Below are 19542 nucleotides of genomic sequence, written 5' to 3'. Positions count from 1 at the left end.
TTAACCATTTTACCACGACAAGGGTAGGTTAATATATTTGAGTGCGTACACAACATTTGGGAGCCCTATCCACAATTTTTGGGCAGTGCTGTCACAATCAGCTAATCCAAAACAAAGTTTTGATCGTCGATTTATCATTGAGTAGATCAGTGTTTTTCAATCTTTTCTGAGTCACGGCACGTTTTTACTTTGGAAAAAATCTCGCGGCACACCACAAACCAAAAATGTTTCAAAATTACTTTCTGTACAATATTTGTAATTATAAAATAATTTCTCAATATTTATACTTACTCAGTGTGAAACTTGAGCCTGTTTAGATGAACACAAAGCCGATATCCTGGCAGGAATCTTCTTCAACAGCTCTCAGTCTCTCTCTGTTTTTATTCTTTAATAGCAGTTAGGCTTGAAAAGCTCAGAATTATCAGACAAGGAGACTTTAGCAATGTCTTTAAACTAGAGCTGTCAAAATTATCGCGTTAACGGGCGGTAATTAATTTTTTTAATTAATCACGTTAAAATATTTGACGCAATTAACGCACATGTCCCGCTCAGACAGTATTCTGCCTTTTGGTAAGTTTAACAGCAAGGCTTTTTGTGCTGTCTAACAGCGAACTCTTGTGGTCGCTTTGCGACATGGTTTATTGTTTTCTTGCCAGTTCAATATGGCTGCACGACGTCTCGGGCTGACGCCTACGTTGTAATGTTGTGCTTATATGATCCTTGGACAAGATTTGTCCGTAAGTATGATTGTTGTAAAGAATGTACATATTATGTTAGTAAGCGAAATGTTATATTTTTTGTATGAGACGCTTTTTGTTTATGTATAGTGAACTTGTATAGTGTGCTAAGCTAACGTTGTTGCTAATGCAATGTTTGTGTACTTTTTTTTGTAGTTTTACGACGGTCTAAAGAGGACAATGGTTTGAGGCCATTTTATTAATAAATCAGATGAAAAAGGAAGAAGTTTGATTATTAAGGCGTCGTTCACTAGCTGTCTAGCTTTGGAAAAAGTAGACGCTTCGGAGTGAGGACAGCATAGACAGATTTAAATGACAGCAGAGTGAAATGCCCACTACAGTCCTTATGTACCGTATGTTGAATGTATATATCCATCTTGTGTCTTATCTTTCCATTCCAACAATTTATTTTACAGAATATATACATAATTTACAGAAAAATATGGCATATTTTATAGATGGTTTGAATTGCGATTAATTACGATTAATTAATTTTTAAGCTGTAATTAACTCGATTAAAAATTTTAATCGTTTGACAGCCCTACTTTAAACGCATCAGGGCCAAGCATCTAGCTAACAATGGCTTTGCAGGCAGGTACTATTAATGTCTCTGCCACAGTGTGGGACTTTGTGCATTTAGCAACAAGTTCAGCAACAACGTAACTGGCTTTGAGGGCTTTGTAATTTACTTTTGTAGTTTTGCTCAAAAAAGTTGCCTGTTTCTCTGTGTTTTCACGAAGGCGAACAAAATAGTCCATCAACTTGTTTTGAAGCGATGGGTGTTTCGTTTGGAGATGACGTTTAAACGTGCTTGTTCCCATGGCACTGTTGGATAGGTGTTCCTGTCGCGTTCAAGAACTGCTCAGATTTCTAGCCATCAGCCACCTTGCTGTCCTTCACAATGTGTTCGAGAATAAAATACATTGGTATAAAACGCAAAGGGGAGGATTGACGGTCATCATATATACCCTACCCACCGACGTCACAAAACCACGTGCTCGCTGTGTGGTTCCGCCCACTTGTCCGTCATTTTGTCTCTGTATTAGCATTGTTTTCAATTGATCGAGGAATTTAAAATGCATTTCATGGAAGACCCGGTGCTTTCTGATGCCGTAAACTCACTGGATGTGTTGCATAAAAGGCGTTATGTGGAAAAGCTTCGTTCTATACAGTCGCCAGATCCATATTTGATGCCCAAATCGATGTTTTTCGACCCACTGTCTTCGCCCTGTCTGCCTGACATCTGCTACGCTGATATTTACAATTATCTTGTCCACACAAAATCAGCCTATTCTCACGAAAATTTGAAAAACTTCAAGAGCTTGGAGGCTTATAAATACTTCGTTGCTGGTTGGGTGAAACAGGTCCTCGTCCACGAAAATTCGGCAGGAATCTATCTTGTGCTTGGAAAGGTGAGTTACGAAATTTTCAATTCAAAATCTTTTGTTATTGCTAACATCCACTGTCAAGTCTAATGTATTTCATGTCGTTTGTCAATGGAGTTAAGGCTTTTAATGTTTATATGGTTTAGCGATAGCGCTCTCACTACATACATACGTGTATGTTGTCGGCGATTAGCCTAGCAATGATCTTAATTGTGGTTATTTGTCAGCCCCGTAGACGAGGCCAGTTTCTTTCACTTGGTACCAGCTAAATATTATTCAAAAAATAACGATGGTGGAAGAAAGGGAAGTCACAAACATCTTGAATTTGAAACTATGTCGTACTACGTCGTATGTTGTCGGCGATTAGCCTCGCAATGATGTTAATTGTGGTTATTTGTCAGCCCCGTAGACGAGGCCAGTTTCTTTCACTTGGTACCAGCTAAATATTATTCAAAAAATAACGATGGTGGAAGAAACGGAAGTCACAAACATCTTGAATTTGAAACTGTGTCGTACTACGTCGTATGTTGTCGGCGATTAGCCTCGCAATGATTTTAATTGTGGTTATTTGTCAGCCCAAAACCCTCTAAGTATATCTTAAATGCATCTTACCGGATATAAAATGACTACTACATAGTCTGTGGTGATTTTTTGGTGCCCAGTTTTCACGTCGAATTGCAGCCGTCCATTTCGCTCTCTTTGGATCCCTCGGAATACGGTAAAACTTCAAGTCTCTCCTTCCATCTTCTCTGTTAGGGCAACCAACAGCCACACACGCCTTCACCATTTTGATTATTAATGTTAAGGAGCAGAAAAACACGCCGTAAATAGGAGAAATGTATGTAGCCGTAACAGGTTAACACTATGTTTTGACAGACAAGTGGGCGGTACCATTCAGGAGAGCGGAGTTGTGACGTCACGTGTGTAGGGTCTATATGGTTAAGGTGGCTGATGGCTACAAATCCAAGCAGTTCTTGAACGCGACACGAGCAATACCTCGCTCATCTGCACATGACCGCAACCTTCTACCTTCTCCTTTCTTCCGACTGCAACTCCACCCGATGACATAAAATAAATAAATTAATTAATAAAAAATTGCGATATTGAATCATTTCTCGCGGCACACCTGACAATCTCTCACAGCACACTAGTAGATGACTATGACATTTAGTGATAATGTAAAATTCTTTTTTGGGGATGGACTAGTAAATATTATTTGTATTTTTGATTTGTTTGTTTCTTAATTATTGTATATTATTTATTAAAAAACAAAAAAAAATCTCAACAATAAACAACAACAAGCAGTAACTCACTTTTTATTTTTTGGGTAAAATGTTTATATTTCAAGATAAAAACAATATTTTTATTCTTTAAATTTTTTTTTTTTTTTTTTTTTTTAATTTCCTTTATCTAAATGAAAAAAACAAAACAAAACGAATGTACCGTAATTTTCGGACTATAAGGCACACCTGGCTATATGCCGCCACCCACCAAATGTGAAACGAAAATGGCATAGATAAGCCGCACCCAACTCTAAGCTGCAGCTGTCGTCACTGTATTATGGGCTATTTACACCAAAAGATATTAACCAGTAACACTTTATTTGACAGTGGTGTCATAAGACCGTCATAATTATGACATGACACTGTCATGAGTAGAGGAGAGACTGTCATAAGACCAAATGAACCACCATCATTGTTCCAAGAAGCTTCATTTGACCACCACTGCTCCCTTGGGGAGACAGTCAACCTCTGCTTCCAACTGCTGTCCATAGTTGTCGTCCAACATGCTTCCTAGCATGCATTGCAGCACTACAGATGTAAATAACAATCCAAATTTATGTTCTGTGCTAATTATTTCTTTAGTTACTGTTCCAGTTGTTTCATTAATTGCTAGTTATGGTATTTTGGTAACACTTTATTTGACAACGCCTTAAGACTGTCATAAGATGATCATAATTATTACATGACAATGTCATGTACATTAATTAATGCTTTTGACAGATGTCATTTAGTGTCATCCGGCAATTATCTGACTTTTGAATGGATGTAAAATATCCGAGCTGGACAAAAATACAGTTAGTGACTGTAAAGATGTGACGATCGATCGGGTCCGATCACGTCATTTTCAAAGTATCGGAATCGGCAAAAAAATATCGGACATGCCTTTTTTTTTTACATATATATATTTTCTAATTAAATCGTTTTCTAATTGTATTTAACGTTACAGACAAAATGTCTTGCACTCATCCAGAGTCTTTAGTTTTGGCTTAAAGTAGGGCTATCAAATTTATCGCGTTAACGGCGGTAATTAAATTTTTTTTAAATTAATCACGTTAAAATATTTAACGCAATTAACGCATGCGCTGCACGACCCACTCACGCATCGTCGCGTTCAATCTATAATAGTGCCATTTTACCTATATATAGAGCTTAAAGGCGGCGTAAAATGAGCAGACGGGAATTTTGGCAGCCCTTGGAGTTTTTTTTAAATTGGCTAAAGCCTTACAATCCCTCTCTCAACAATTAGAGATATCGTGGGAAGCAATGTGGGGAAGAAAGGTAGTAGTTGATCTTTTTCTGAACACCCTATGTCAGTTCCCAACGCAGAGAAGATATATCAATTGGTGCCACTACGCACAGTCATGGTTGCACTTCCCATCATGCATTTGAGCAGAACAGTTAAATGGCTACAGTATCATTTACTGAAAGCTGAACAAATACACTAGATGGCAATATTTAGTCACAATATACAAAGTCACATTTATCCTTTGAGAATTACAAGTCTTTCTATCCGTGGATCCCTCTCACAGAAAGAATGTTAATAATGTAAATGCCATCTTGAGGATTTATTGTCATAATAAACAAATACAGTACTTATGTACTGTATGTTGAATGTATATATTCGTCCGAGTTTTATTCATTTTTTTCTTAATGCATTGCCAAAATGTATATGATCGGGGAAAATTATCGGGAATTATTGGAATTGAATCGGGAGCCAAAAAAAGCAATCCGATCGGGAAATATCGGATCGGCAGATACTCAAACTAAAACGATCGGGATCGGATCGGGAGCAAAAAAACATGATCGGAACAACCCTAGTTATAAGCATTCATTAATGCCCATCACAGTGTCATGTCATAACTATGACGCATTAACTTCACTATCAGGTGACGGGACAAGGGGGTTGGGGCCGATCCTTTGGGGGCCTATTTTGAAAAACTTAAAATTCAAATATTTTCCAAACCAAAGCTGTTAGCGACCTAAAACCAAAATAGGCACCTCCTTTAGGCATATGAGTCTCCATGAGCAGAGGCAATAAAAAAAAAAAAATTCAAAGTCGCTCCCTAATAAAATCCCGATTAATTATTTTTTTATACAAATATAACAAAACTTAAAATGGCGATAAAATTCTCAAATTTTACGCTACATTCACAAAAATCCTTAAATGCAGAGATAATCACCTACATTTGCAAGATCAATAGCAATATTTAACATATCATATATGTTTTTAATGACTTAAACTTTTTTTTAAATTTAGTGCAAGCTTTCAACAGCTAATAAATCACTCAATTTTCACATCAGAAACTTACTAATACTTGAGGAGAGCATGCACAATCATTTCAATTTTACTCAATAAAAGCAAGATGTGCATTTTTCTATCAACAATCACAACGTATTTAGGTTGAATTCCGCTATTATGTAGAGATACAAAATCCAACATGGCGGCCGTCACTAAACAAAGAGCTTTTTCAGTTGAAAATTCTTCTAAATAAATGCTTAAATCGTGGAATTTCTATAGATAACAACGTAAAACAGTCTAGATTATTGGTTAAAAGCAAAAATATGGGTGGTTATTGGTCATTTTATGTAAATATTTCAAGCAAACATTACGGTATTGTGTAATCCAACATGGCGGCCGTCACAAAACAGAGAGCTTTTTAAGTTGAAAATTATTGTAAATAAATGCTTTAGTCGCGGAATTTCTATAGATATGAACGTGAAACAGTCTAGCAACTTTCCTCAGTGCATAGTTTTTTGTTTAAATGTACATTTTTAAGTAAAATGTTAAAGGTAAATGTAGTTGTAAACAACGTGAAACATACAGGTATATGAAATGATTAGTTGACTATTGTAATTTCTAAAAATGATCAGTGATTAATTTTCAAAATAATCGTTTGAGCCAGGCCTAGTTGCGGGATACACAGTATAGAACAGGGTTCACTAAATCCGGACCTCGGTGCCACTTTTCCTGTCGTGTTTTCCACGTCTCTCTCCCCTAACACACCTGAATCAAATGATTATGTCATCAGCAACTAGGGTTGTTCCGATCATGTTTTTTTGCTCCCGATCCGATCCCGATCGTTTTAGTTTGAGTATCTGCCGATCCTGATATTTCCCGATCCGATAGCTTTTTTTTGCTCCCGATTCAATTCCAATCATTCCCGATAATTTTTCCCGATCATATACATTATGGCAATGCATTAAGAAAAAAATGAATAAAACTTGGACGAATATATACATTCAACATACAGTACATAAGTACTGTATTTGTTTATTATGACAATAAATCCTCAAGATGGCATTTACATTATTAACATTCTTTCTGTGAGAGGGATCCACGGATAGAAAGACTTGTAATTCTCAAAGGATAAATGTGACTTTGTGTGTGATTCTAAATATTGCCATCTAGTGTATTTGTTGAGCTTTCAGTAAATGATACTGTAGCCATTTAACGGTTCTGCCCAAATGCATGATGGGAAGTGCACCCATGACTGTGCATAGTGGCACCAATTGATATATCTTCTCTGCGTTGGAAAATAACACATGGTGTTAAGAAAAAGATCAACTACTACCTTTCTTCCCCACATTGCTTCCCACGATATTTCCAATCGTAGGGAGAGGGATTGTAAGGCTTTAGCCAATTAAAAAAATGCTCCAAAGGCTGCAAAAATTCACTCTACTCATTTTACGCTGCCTTTTAGCACTAAATATATTACTTATAGTAATTTAGTACAACTACTATCTTTCTTCCCCACATTGCTTCCCACAATAGTCCTAATTATTGAAAGGGGGATTGCCAAAGACTGCCATAACTCACTCTACTCAATTTACGCTGCCTTTCAGCTCTATATATACAGTAGGTGAAACGGCGCCATTATAGATTAAACGCGACAATACGTGAGTGGGTCGTGCAGCGCATGCGTTAATTGCGTTAAATATTTTGACGTGATTAAATTAAAAAACATTAATTACCGCCGTTAACACGATAAATTTGATAGCCCTACTTTAAGCCAAAACTAAAGACCCTGGATGAGTGTAAGACATTTTGTCTGTAACGTTAAATACAATTAGAAAACAATTTAATTAGAAAAAATATATATATTAAAAAAAGGCATGTCCGATATTTTTTTGCCAATTCCGATACTTTGAAGAATGACGTGATCGGACCCGCGATCGATCGGGACACCTTTATCAGCAACCTCTCCAGAAGCCTGATACTGATCCTGATTATTTTGATTCAGGTGTGTTGGAAGAGGGAGACATGGAAAACACGACAGGAAAAGTGGCACCGAGGTCCGGATTTAGTGAACCCTGGTATAGAACAATAAGGATTTTATTTAGTTTTTCCTCTATAGCGCATCTACTGCAGTCTTTTGTTTTGACACGGAGGCCACTGCCTGTGATCTTTTTGGACCGCATATTGTTTATCTCCTGCTGCTCACAGACGGCGCACAGAAGACTGAACACATGGATGAAAAGAACACGGTCTAAAACAGATTTATTGCTTTGGAGCAGTCAGCAACAGCAGCAAAATATGCAGCAGTTTATTTCGACAACACAAAGCGCCTGTACTTGAGACTGAGATGAGCGTGTTACTGTAGGGAGAAGTGGGCGGGGAGCGTGTGCTTTTAACATTCTGTTCATCATTCCTCTGCTTTCCTCTACATCACGCATCCCGCTAAATATATCCAGCGGTGGTGTGAAACGCTGTTATATCAACACCAGCAACCTATTTCGAGCAATTCCGAGCTAAAAATAGGAGCTTGTTTATTTTGCCAACTCAACAAGGATCTCCTGAAGCACACTAAGCCATCACCATTAATAAATGTGAGCAATTGTTTTGATGTTATTTGAAACACCATATTTTAATTGTCAACTAATTATCGTGACAAAATAAGTATCATCTTTTTTTAAAAAAATGGCCTGGTGTCAGCTCTGCAAAACGGGATGGTAATTACTTGAAACACCTTTTAATTCTTACACCACTTTTCTTTTAGTGTGTTTTAGTGTGAAATTCTATCAGCAAGGGTACATGTTGATTTCCCCCCCCCCCATGATTTCCCCCTTTCTTTGCAAAAAGCCTCCAAATTACCGTAATTTTCGGACTATAAGCCGCTACTTTTTTCCCTAATTTTGAATCCTGCAGTTTATAGTCCAGTGCGGCCCATTTGTTGATTTAATGTGGTTAATAGGTAACACTTCATTTGACATCGGCATCATAAGACTGCCATAAGATCGTAATATTTTTAAAATCACATTATCATGGGCATTAATGAATGCTAATGACAGATGTCAGGTTAAGTGTCATCTGGCAAATTACGTCACTAACTCCATTTATGCCCAGCTCAGATCTTTTTCATCTGTTCAAAAGGGAGATAATTTGCTTGATGACACAAAATGACATCTGTCATAAACAGTGTTGTTAATCTTACTTTAAAAAAGTAATTAATAACAGTTACAAATTACTTCTCACAAAAAGTAATTGCGTTAGTAACTCAGTTACCTGAATGTAAGAGTAATTAGTTACTTGGCAAAGTAACTGGTGATAATTTGCCGATCGATCGGGTCCGATCACGTCATTTTCAAAGTATCGGAATCGGCCCAAAAATATCGGACATGCCTTTTTTTAATATATATATATTTAACCCTTTAACACCTAAGCCTATTTTGGCCGAATTTGCATGCATTTGATGTTGCCTTTATACAGGTATTTCAAAGAAAAAAGTATTCACAATGGCCAAGTTGGGTCCCTTTTTTCAGGACACCTTGAACTTCATGTCCAAACTGTTGTTATCTTCACTGACCAATTATAATCCACATTTTGGACCCAAAAAGACAAAAAAATCCCAAAATATTTTTTCAAAATTTGTAATGTTGGTGTCCCATTGACAACCAAACATGCTCGACCAACCGTTTTGAAGCTTGATAATATTTATTCAACTTGTTAGGATAAACATTCAATAGAAAAAAATAAGATTGAATAATTTTATGTTTGACTATTCAACACAAACAGCGGTTATGGTCATAGGCGTTTTTGGCCTTTACACATACTATGGTCAAAGCAGGTTATATACAGTGCAAAATAGTGAGAAAAAAAATTACATATATATCATCTAACACAAAAAAGGTTTGGAGGATATCTCTTTGTGAAGTTAGGTATTATACCCATCACCTTATCTAAAGTATACGTACATGCAATCAAACTTCTCGAACACACATCTATATAAAAATTGAAAAGATTCATAGTGAAGAAATATATATATGTATAACATTGAAAAAAAGTATTTTAAAATATATTGACAAGTAGTTCAGTTCAATTCAATTTTTTCAGGCATGCGACCCGATAGTTTTTTTTTTTTTTTTTTTTTTTTTTGCGCACTCAATAAAGTTTGTTTTTGAACAGGTCACTGAGCTGCGTCACATACGTCACACAGCCTACTCTTCTGCCGTTTGAGCGCTGCTGTCACTTCTACTCGCCGAAACGCTGACTAATCCGAGGAAAACAACGACAAATGCAGCTCATCCTATTCCTTGAGTTGATGAAAAAATGCTTTAGCTTGCGCTAAATTTAGTTTTCGATTCATTCTGCACGTTTCAAAGTCGCTCGCGCAATCCAACCGGTGTTCATGCCTCCTTTTCCTTAGTTGGCGCATAGCTCAGCAATTTATTAAAAATGTTCACATTCGGTTCGTCCTTCTTGACATCACAACGGATCTTGGGATATGTAGTCTTTTGTGCTGCGTTCGGTTTTGAAAAAGGACAAGAAATGATGGGAATATGGAGATAGATACATGGTACATGCAGCGTTTTAATGCATATTTATAAGTGCAGTAAAACTATAAAACTCAAATGACATTATCTCCCGTTTTTCATGGTCGATTGACTTCAGATAAAAACTGGCGTGGACATCAACTTCCGCACTTTCAAATGAGACCAACCAGCGGCACGTGGGTGACGTAATTACAGCGTGACGAAGCTTCAAAGACGACATGCATAAACGCGTCGCTGCCGACACGTTCGGTGTTAAAGGGTTAATCAATATATTTCAATATACATATATATATATAGAATCATTTTCTAATTGTATTTAACGTTACAGACATAATATGTTACACTCATCCAGAGTCTTTAGTTTAGGCTTAAGGTAGGGTTATCAAATTTATCCTGTTAACGTCGGTAATTAATTTTTTTAACAAATTTATCACATTAAAATATTTAACTCAATCTGAATGGCGCCATTTTACCTATATTTAGAGCTAAAAGGCAGCGTAAAATGAGTAGAGTGAATTTTGGCAGCCTTTGGAGCATTTTTTTAATTGGCTAAAGCCTTACAATCCCTCTCCCTACGATTGGAAATATCGTGGGAAGCAATGTGGGGAAGAAAGGTAGTAATTGATCTTTTTCTTAACACCCTATGTTATTTCCCAACGCAGAGAAGATATATCAATTGGTACCACTACGCACAGTCATGGGTGCACTTCCCATCATGCATTTGGGCACAACAGTTAAATGGCTACAGTATCATTTACTGAAAGCTCAACAAATACATTAGATGGCAATATTTAGTCACAATATACAAAGTCACATTTATCCTTTAAGAATTACAAATCTTTCTATCCGTGGATCCCTCTCACAGAAAGAATGTTATGATTTATTGTCATAATAAACAAATACAGTACTTATGTACTGTATGTTGAATGTATATATTCGTCTGAGTTTTATTCATTTTTTTTCTTAATGCATTGCCAAAATGTATATGATTGGGAAAAATTATCGGGAATGATTGGAATTGAATCGGGAGCACAAAAAAAAAAGCAATCAAATCGGGAAATATCGGGATCGGCAGATACTCAAACTAAAACGATCGGGATTGGATCGGGGCAAAAAAACATGATCGGAACAACCCTAATATTAATTTTCATGCTTTTTTTTCTAAAAAAAACAACAAAAAAACAACTAGACACAGGGTATTGCGGATATTGCGATAATTAGATAGTAACCTTTGCTATGTGTGGAAGTCATTTAATGTTGTGAATCAACCGTTAAAGTTGTTAAAATTGCTCCCTTTATTGCATTAGTTCCCTTCTGTCTACTTTTGACATGTGTAAGTTTTAAAAGTATTTCATCATTTAAAGATAAATTTAAGTCAAGGTTTTGCCGATTTAGGAGCATTTTAGATTAAAAGTTACTTAGGTTCGCTAGGAAGGTTCTCTACAACAGAGCCTTCCTGTGAAGTCTACTGCTTTAAGATGGCGGCTGTTTACCAACGCATCTAGTTCTTAATGGTGCATGTTGCTAATGCAGCCCTGTCTGTCATTTGCATCTAGTTCTGTATATATGTGATATCTAACGAGGCATCATGTGGGCGTAGTTTGTCAGCTATCGGCTGCAGTCAGGTATTATTGGAGCCACCTAGCATAGTAGCATCGCGTTTGCAACGGCGCCACCCTCCCTTGCCTCCTCCCTGCTCTGCTTGCTCGTCTCCGTGAGTCCGTCTTTTTCAGACTTTTGTCGCGTCAGTCAACCAACATAGTAACGCACGCCTCTCCTGCCTCAGTAACGGTAACGGCGTTGCCAAGATGAGAAAAGTAATTAATTAGATTACTCACTACTGAAGAAAATAACGCCGTTATATTCTAACGCCGTTATTAACAACACTGGTCATAAGCATTCATTAATGCTTATGGCAGTGTCATGTCATAATTATGATAGTCTTAAGACAGTCTTATGACGCCTCTGTCAAATTGTTACCAAATTCCAAAGACTAGCAATGAATGAAACAACTAAAACAGTAACTGAAGAAATAATTCGCACAAAACATGAATTTTGATTTGTTATTTACATCTGTAGCGATGCAGTACATGCTAGGAGGCATGTTGGACGACAACTGTGTTGACAGCAGATGGTGGCAGAGGTTGACTGTCTGCCCCAAGGGAACAGTGATGGACAAATTGAGACTTCTTGAAGCAATGAAGCTTTGCAGCCAATTGGACAGACATTCATAATACAGTGAGGACAACTGCGGCTTATAGTCCAGTGCGACTTATCTAGGGACAAACGCCGTTTTCGTGTCAGATTTGGGGGGTGGCGACTTATAGTCAGGTGCTCCTTATAGTGCGAAAATTACGGTAGTAAGATTTTGAGGACATAACTTTAATCAAGTATAGATTCTCAATTGGGTTCACGTCTGGACTCTGGGAACAACAATATGTAGAAATATCAATCTAAATTTGTAACTTTTCATCATGTCCTCTTTTCGGCGTGACTGAGGCTCAGGTTCCACTCAAACAAGGGCGTAGGTTTGGTCTCCACATTGGTGGGCACGATATAACCAGTGTTGGGAGTAACGCCGTTACAAATAACGCCATTACGTAACGGCGTAATTTTTTCAGTAACGGGGTAATCTAACTAATTACTTTTTCCGCCGTTACAACGCCGTTACCGTAACTGACGGTCAAAAGCGGTGCGTTACTTACTCTGAATAAATTGAAGAAACTACCAGCCGTGTCAAGTCGACTCTCTGCTCTGTTGATTTGTCATCCAAGACTTGGGGTGCGTTCAGGTTCGAGAATAGCGCATGTACTTCTGACTCCAAGCTGTTTGTCCCTGCTCATTCAATTAGACAATGCTTTCCAAAGTTTGGTAACGTTTCTGTGTTTGCTGCACCTGATGCTAGCCTCGTTCCCATCTCTCACTGTCAGCCAGCAATAATTCTGCTTCCATCTTGAGGACAGCAGACGCTTTGAAGGTGACGTGAATTGTCGGGAAACGAGCCTACCTGAATGCAGCCCCTCGAGAGATGCGATGGAAGTGATTGTGATTGGCTGAGGGTTAGAGTCATGTGTCGTGGTAAGCCAATCAGAGCTGGTGATTTCACAAGCAAACCGAAACAGCGCGTGCGGCAAACAGACACACGCAAAACAGATGCACAGGGTCGGGACGGCAGAGCATTCAGGAGAAAAATTGTCCTTTAAGAGGTGGAGATATAGACACTATTTCAAGTTTGTCGAAATTAAAGGACAGAACCTGCATGTAATGTGTAATTTATGTCCCGGGGCAAAGCTTTTGTTGACATCTGTGGTAAGCAATTCAAATCTGCTGAAGCACCTAACAAGTTAACTACCTGTCTGTTCTTCTCTATTCCACTGACTCGAATACTGCTCAGAAAATTTCAAATTCTTTAACATACAACAAGTTCTTTTTAAATTAACGGAAATAGTTACTTTCCCTGGTAACTAGTTACTTTTACTATAGAGTAATTCAGTTACTAACTCAGTTACTTTTTGGAAGAAGTAGTGAGTAATGTAACTAATTACTTTTTTTAAAGTAACGTGCCCAACACTGATATAACAGCATAACCTGCATGTCCCATACACTTTTTTGCTGGGGACGGGACATTGATAAGACCAAACAGATTATTGAACGGGGGTCAGGGCTACATTTCTCACGAATACGGACCTAATTAATTGAAATGCTAAATGATCAATACAAAATAAATCTGTATTGACTCATACTAAATTTAATGTGTATTATTGGTTCAAATGATACAACGTTCGATTCAAATCTTTGTTTTCAAAAACTTCTAAAGAAACATTTTGAAGTGCAAGTCCCTTTATTAAAAAAAACAAACAGACTGGGAGCTATCCAAGAATGGGTCCTCTTCTGGGGGACACTGGAGCACCCCTAGACTCAAACTAAAGTATTCCCATATGCAAACTGACATTGAATAAACGTTGATTTTCCATCAGAATCATCAGTATGGTTGACATAAATTTTTTTTGACATCAAGAGACGTTGAAACAACGTTGTTCTATGCTATGTCAGGCGATGCTTGGATTAACATTGTTTTATAGTTGATGAACTAATGTTGACAACTAGTTGATTAATGATTGACCAGGAAATATGATTGAAAAGTCATTGAATTATGGATGAGCGGGCATTTTGGTCGAAAACGTAACATTGATTCAGCGTTGTTCCAATATTATTAATAATCGAAATGACGTTTAGGTTTTGTAAGGATTTCAACGTTGAAACAGCATTCATTGAGGGTGCAAAAGTGATGTTGATTCAACGATATAAGACCGACAGCGGAATGTTGATCCAACATCTTTTCAATGTCGGTCTGCTATCTGGGTTGTATTATAAAAGTGTTGATTTGGAGAAAAAATTATGAAAACAAATATGAAATATTCAAGGACCGATCTACATTTGAGGCATACCCCAAGACTCGAAACAGAGTACTCTCATGAAATTCTGCTGTGTGATTGTCAGTTCATGTTCATGTCAGTGTTTCCCTGAAGTGGACCAATTCTTGGATTGCTTCCTGTTTTTTTAAATAAAGGGACTTGCACTCTGAAGCAAACAATGATCCAAATGAGGGACGGCTAGCTTGACTTCGTTGTTCCTTGTGGAGGCTGGCCTGACCGCGGTAGTTTCGCAGGTTAGCTCGTTCACACAGTTTCATGTTATGCTAACTCTGATGCAGGTCGGACCTTTAGTAGCAAAATTAGTGGTGTTTTTCCCATCTCGACGTCTTTTTAAATTACTTACAGTTACTGCTGCTGGCTGAAAAACTCTCTCATGTCCCTCGTCTTCGAAGGGGGTGGCGGAGGTGGTTGTGGATATGAAACTCTTGGGGTTGTGTGAGGGTCCGTCTGTCTGACGGAAGGGAGAGGAGGGGTCAAAGTCATCAGCCAATCAAACATGCGTTTGAGGGGGAAAAAATGGGCCGGCACATTCAGCAAGTAAAAAAGGGATAAATGTAAGTCTGACCATAATGAAAATTATACACTTAATAATGGAAGGGTCTATTCTAGCCTTACAAAATATGGGTAGACAATCTAAATGACCTATATAACTGAACTCATTATATAATTCAAATAAGATTGTTTTAAAGTTTATGGGGACAATTTAAGCATCCTAAAAAGTTGGTAGTATTATCTCCTGACTATCCCCATGCAAACCTTTGCCCTTGCACTCAAAACAGGATATTGTCACCATCCTCAAGTTTCTTTTTTATAGTTGGAACACTAGCTTTGTTTTAAAGAAATGATACGCATAACACATAGAATCAAGACGTGATTGTTTATTTGGCAAAATTGGCCCGATCTGTACAATGTCTTGAATGGTCACATAAGAATATGTAATGTTAGCACAGTAAAATTCAAATAAAATAACCATTTAGCAAAATATCCACATCATGTGTTGCTCCTCGTGACCCTGTGATAAGAAGCTCGCACCCGGAGGAACTTCCATCAGCTCCGGATCTGCTTGATCAACCTCACAAAGCACTTCTGTCCTTTTAGCCAGAGTCCGGCTTAACAGTGATTCACAATACCTGCATTTTCATCCACCCTTTGTTTGAATTCTTCATCTCGGATAAAAATCGGATAAAATTCATTTCTGACCAGTAAATATTTAGCTCCCCTACCACCTGCCATCTCCTCTGCATCCAATTGTGCGTTTCACTGCTGTCTCATCCACTTATGTTAACCTAGACTGTGGATACATGCAGCGAGATATCACTTGACCGGACTAAAAACATAAACTAACATCTTCTCCACTGTGATTCAAATCCAAGATAAAGATACATGTCCTTACTGTAGGCAATAAACTTCACGAAATGCTCAGGAATCAACCAAGTGTGTGTGCGTATAACTGACATCACAAAAACCGCAAGCAGCATCATATTTTTTGGGTTTAATCATTTTCTTCATTCTTCTTCTTCATTCAGCTTGTTTGGAATCTGATTAGCAGGAACACAAAAGGCAAGCAAGCTAAAACTTGAGTAGAAAAAGCTCAATTTTTTTTTTCTTTTAAAATTCCTTTTTGTTGTTCAAAAAGATCAAACCTTAACAGCTCACTGGTAAGTGGGAGTATTCCATAACACTGCATACATTCATGATTGGTTAGTTAGATGGGACTTTGCTTGACAAAGGCCCAGATAGTAAAATTCATTTTTAGATGGGGCTTTGCCAGGCAAAGGCCCAGATAGTAAAATTCAATTTTTAATTTTTTTTTTTTTGAATGGCGTTTCTTCGGCTCGCCTCACTGTCCAAACCGTTTGACCGACTGTCACCGGTCAAATATCAAAATGACTGAAGTTTTCGTGCAACGCAGGGAATTTTTCAAATGACCCCCCCCCCCCCAAAAATTTCTATTCGCCCCTAAATGCAGGTTTTTGGAAAAAACAAAAATGTTTTTTTTTCAAAATGCATCTAATCCTACAATTTTTGACCTAATCATATAATTTACACATCAAAAATTCCAAGACTGTAAGGGACATAAAACTTGTATACAGAATTTACCCAAAACAGTCATATTCATTTCTAATGGGATGTCACTGACAGCCATCTACTACATCCAAACTTCCCATTCGTTTTTAACGGCAGGAAAACATAAAGTAGGTCCTTGTGATTTATGATCAAAAACTTACTATTACAGCCAATCGTGTGCCGCACGTAACACGTCACCTTTGCTCATTAATATTCATGAGGTTGGCAACAGTTGCTAGGGGGGTCAAACTCGCATTTGTCCATCATGCTAGATGCTTGTAAATAGTGTACGGACGAGATGTTTACTGAGCTAAACCTACCAATTCGGTCCGAAAATGATGTCCCTGGTGCCACATTCACTGTAAAGATGTGGAAGAACATACAAATGTTCAGTTAAAGAGATGGCTTGAGTATCGAGGGCTAAAAAAGACCTGACCTGATCCAGCGGTACCTTTTATACCCACATCTTTTTCTTGTGTGCATTGCCATAAACCACTGACAATGACATTCTCCAGTTTAAACAAGCTATCTTTTACCACCATATGCCCTGTCTTTCTTATATATTATATCCTCTGGTTGTCTTACGTCTCTGACTGTTCATGGGGGTAATTTGTATTGCTATTTTTGTGTAGCGATCACAAATGCTACTCAGTGACAGCCAACGAACACTTTTAATTTTTTCATCAATAACAAATCTTAATTCTATTAATTTATTTACACTTCCCCCCTACTAAAGTTGTTTCTTTACAACAGAAAAGGTAAAGGTGTTAAATCTGGAGCCTACCATTAGGCATGAACAGTCTTACTACAAAAAGACCCAGGCCAAACACGGCTAATTTGTTTAAATATCCGTATTTTAGAACAATAGGCCTACATGACTGTTGTGATATATAAATAAAATTTAAATTTTTTTCCAGGTCATTCATTGTCAGACAGAAGCAGCACGGCAAAACGCCACGCTAAAATATAAGCAAAAATATCAAAATGGCTTACCTCTTCGAGGCAGGCAATGGATCATGATTGTCGATCTGTAGGACCATGGCCCCCAACAAAATGTTTATGCATATGAAACGTATGAAGAAAACATACATCATATAGCAGTCTTAATGTCTAAAGTCATTTCTACAAGTTCCAAAGCAGCAGTGTTTACTCGGCATGTTCTTTTTTGAAAGATTACGGGCAGAAAACAAGCATGGGCTGTATGCAAGCGCGCTTCTGTTATGACCTCCTTCCAGTTTACGATAGTGACGTCATGCAGCCTTGCGATCTAAAAATAGCATTCATGCGGTACATTATTGACATTCAACTGGCACTCAAGTAAGTCGATGCCATTGACAGCCATGCATGTCTATGCCATTGACGGCCATGTACATCCAAATTTCCCATTCATTTACAAAGGCAGAATAACCTGCGTGGTTGGGATTTTTGACCAAAAACTTACCATTACAGCCCATCGACAGTCAACTGGTGCCCAAGTTAGTCGATGCCATTGACACCCAATGTCCCTAAATCAACAGGAAGTGACCTGATAGGTCTGTATCTACCACAGAAAACCTACATTGTAATTTCTCCAGAAATTGCAGTTTCTAGTTCTAAACATTTTTCCCTGTTTTTTTTTTTTTTAAGTAAAAAGTTTTGATATTATTCATCTTGGTGTTTGTTTTTTACGTCAAAAAGCCCAGCATTTAAACAAGCCTATAGTCCAGGTCAAATGCTGACAGTGTCACTTGGCTAATGTGTTTGTGGTTTTTGAGTAAAACTGATCTTTTTCTCTCCATCAGAACAGCAGCAACAACCATCAATTCCTAAATAACAACACCTCCCTTCGGGCGCATCTCTAAACGAAACTGTTGCAATTGCTGGACACATGTCACAGGTGTAGTATTCTTCCCATGCTGTTTCAGAAACTGAAAAACATCAATAATTTCAAACCTGGAGGGTTTAACACGTTTTAAGGTGGATTTGCATTATGAATAAACACATGCTGACATTGATATGATTGAAATGGAAGTTAAATGGAGTAAAAATGATTGGTTATGTAAGTGCAATTTTTTTTTTTTCAAACTTCCAGGTTGAGCAGGAGATCTTACTTGTACAAAGGAAGATGTCTGACCTTGAGTCAGTATTGCAGCAGAAGGACATTGAGTTGAAGGCATCAGAGACTCAAAGGACCATCCTTGAACAGGACTTGGCAACCTACATTACAGAATGCAGTGTATGTATATAAGTACAAAAGTTTATATGTACAATATGTTCAGAGGCGGTTTGACTTTTGTGGCAGCGGGGGCAAAACATGTTGATGACCCCGAAACGCGGTGTCAGCAATATTAATTAACTTACAAGATATAGAGGCCGTCGGACATCCGGGCATTTAATGACGTCACCAGCCACAACAAAGCGTCGCCATATTGACAATGGGGTAAAAGACGAGTCACTTATAATAGAAACGCATTGAACTTTTGTCTTTTTTGCCGTCTTTTTTCCCTCGGAATGGCTAAAAGTTGCTGTGTTGCGGGTTGTCACATAAGGCAAGGCAAGGCAAGGCAAATTTATTTATATAGCACAATTCAACACAAGGCAATTCAAAGTGCTTTACATCACATGAAGACCATAAAAATCACATTTAAATCAACACAACGTAAAAACCAAGACAAAAGATCGCATTTAATCACAGAATAAAAATAAATAAATACAAATAAAACAAAAATAAAAATAAAGCAAAGACTACTACTACTAATAATCATTGAAATCAGCAATGGAGGATAAAGCTTGGAGGCGAATTACCGGTAACGGCAGAAATAATCACTTCGTATATACTACCAATTTTCTCAGTTCCACACAGTACATATTCCATGTAAATGAT

General features: G+C 37.7%; 1 protein-coding gene across 7 annotated transcripts in view; it reads left to right on the top strand.

Annotated features, from left to right (window-relative positions):
- Nucleotides 1-19542, top strand: part of LOC130912906 (citron rho-interacting kinase) — a 120196-nt gene that overhangs the window by 6088 nt on the left and 94566 nt on the right. For all 7 annotated transcript variants that reach the window (XM_057831035.1, XM_057831034.1, XM_057831040.1 and 4 more), the window contains exons 2-3: nucleotides 18461-18555; nucleotides 18751-18894. In XM_057831035.1, coding sequence (XP_057687018.1) covers nucleotides 18547-18555; nucleotides 18751-18894 — 153 coding nt within the window. In that variant the 5' untranslated portion in view covers nucleotides 18461-18546. The remainder of the gene's footprint in view (nucleotides 1-18460; nucleotides 18556-18750; nucleotides 18895-19542) is intronic.

The sequence above is a fragment of the Corythoichthys intestinalis genome, chromosome 3, assembly GCF_030265065.1.
Source record: "Corythoichthys intestinalis isolate RoL2023-P3 chromosome 3, ASM3026506v1, whole genome shotgun sequence".
NCBI lineage: Eukaryota > Metazoa > Chordata > Actinopteri > Syngnathiformes > Syngnathidae > Corythoichthys > Corythoichthys intestinalis.
This window is presented reverse-complemented; position numbering and strand designations above follow the sequence as displayed.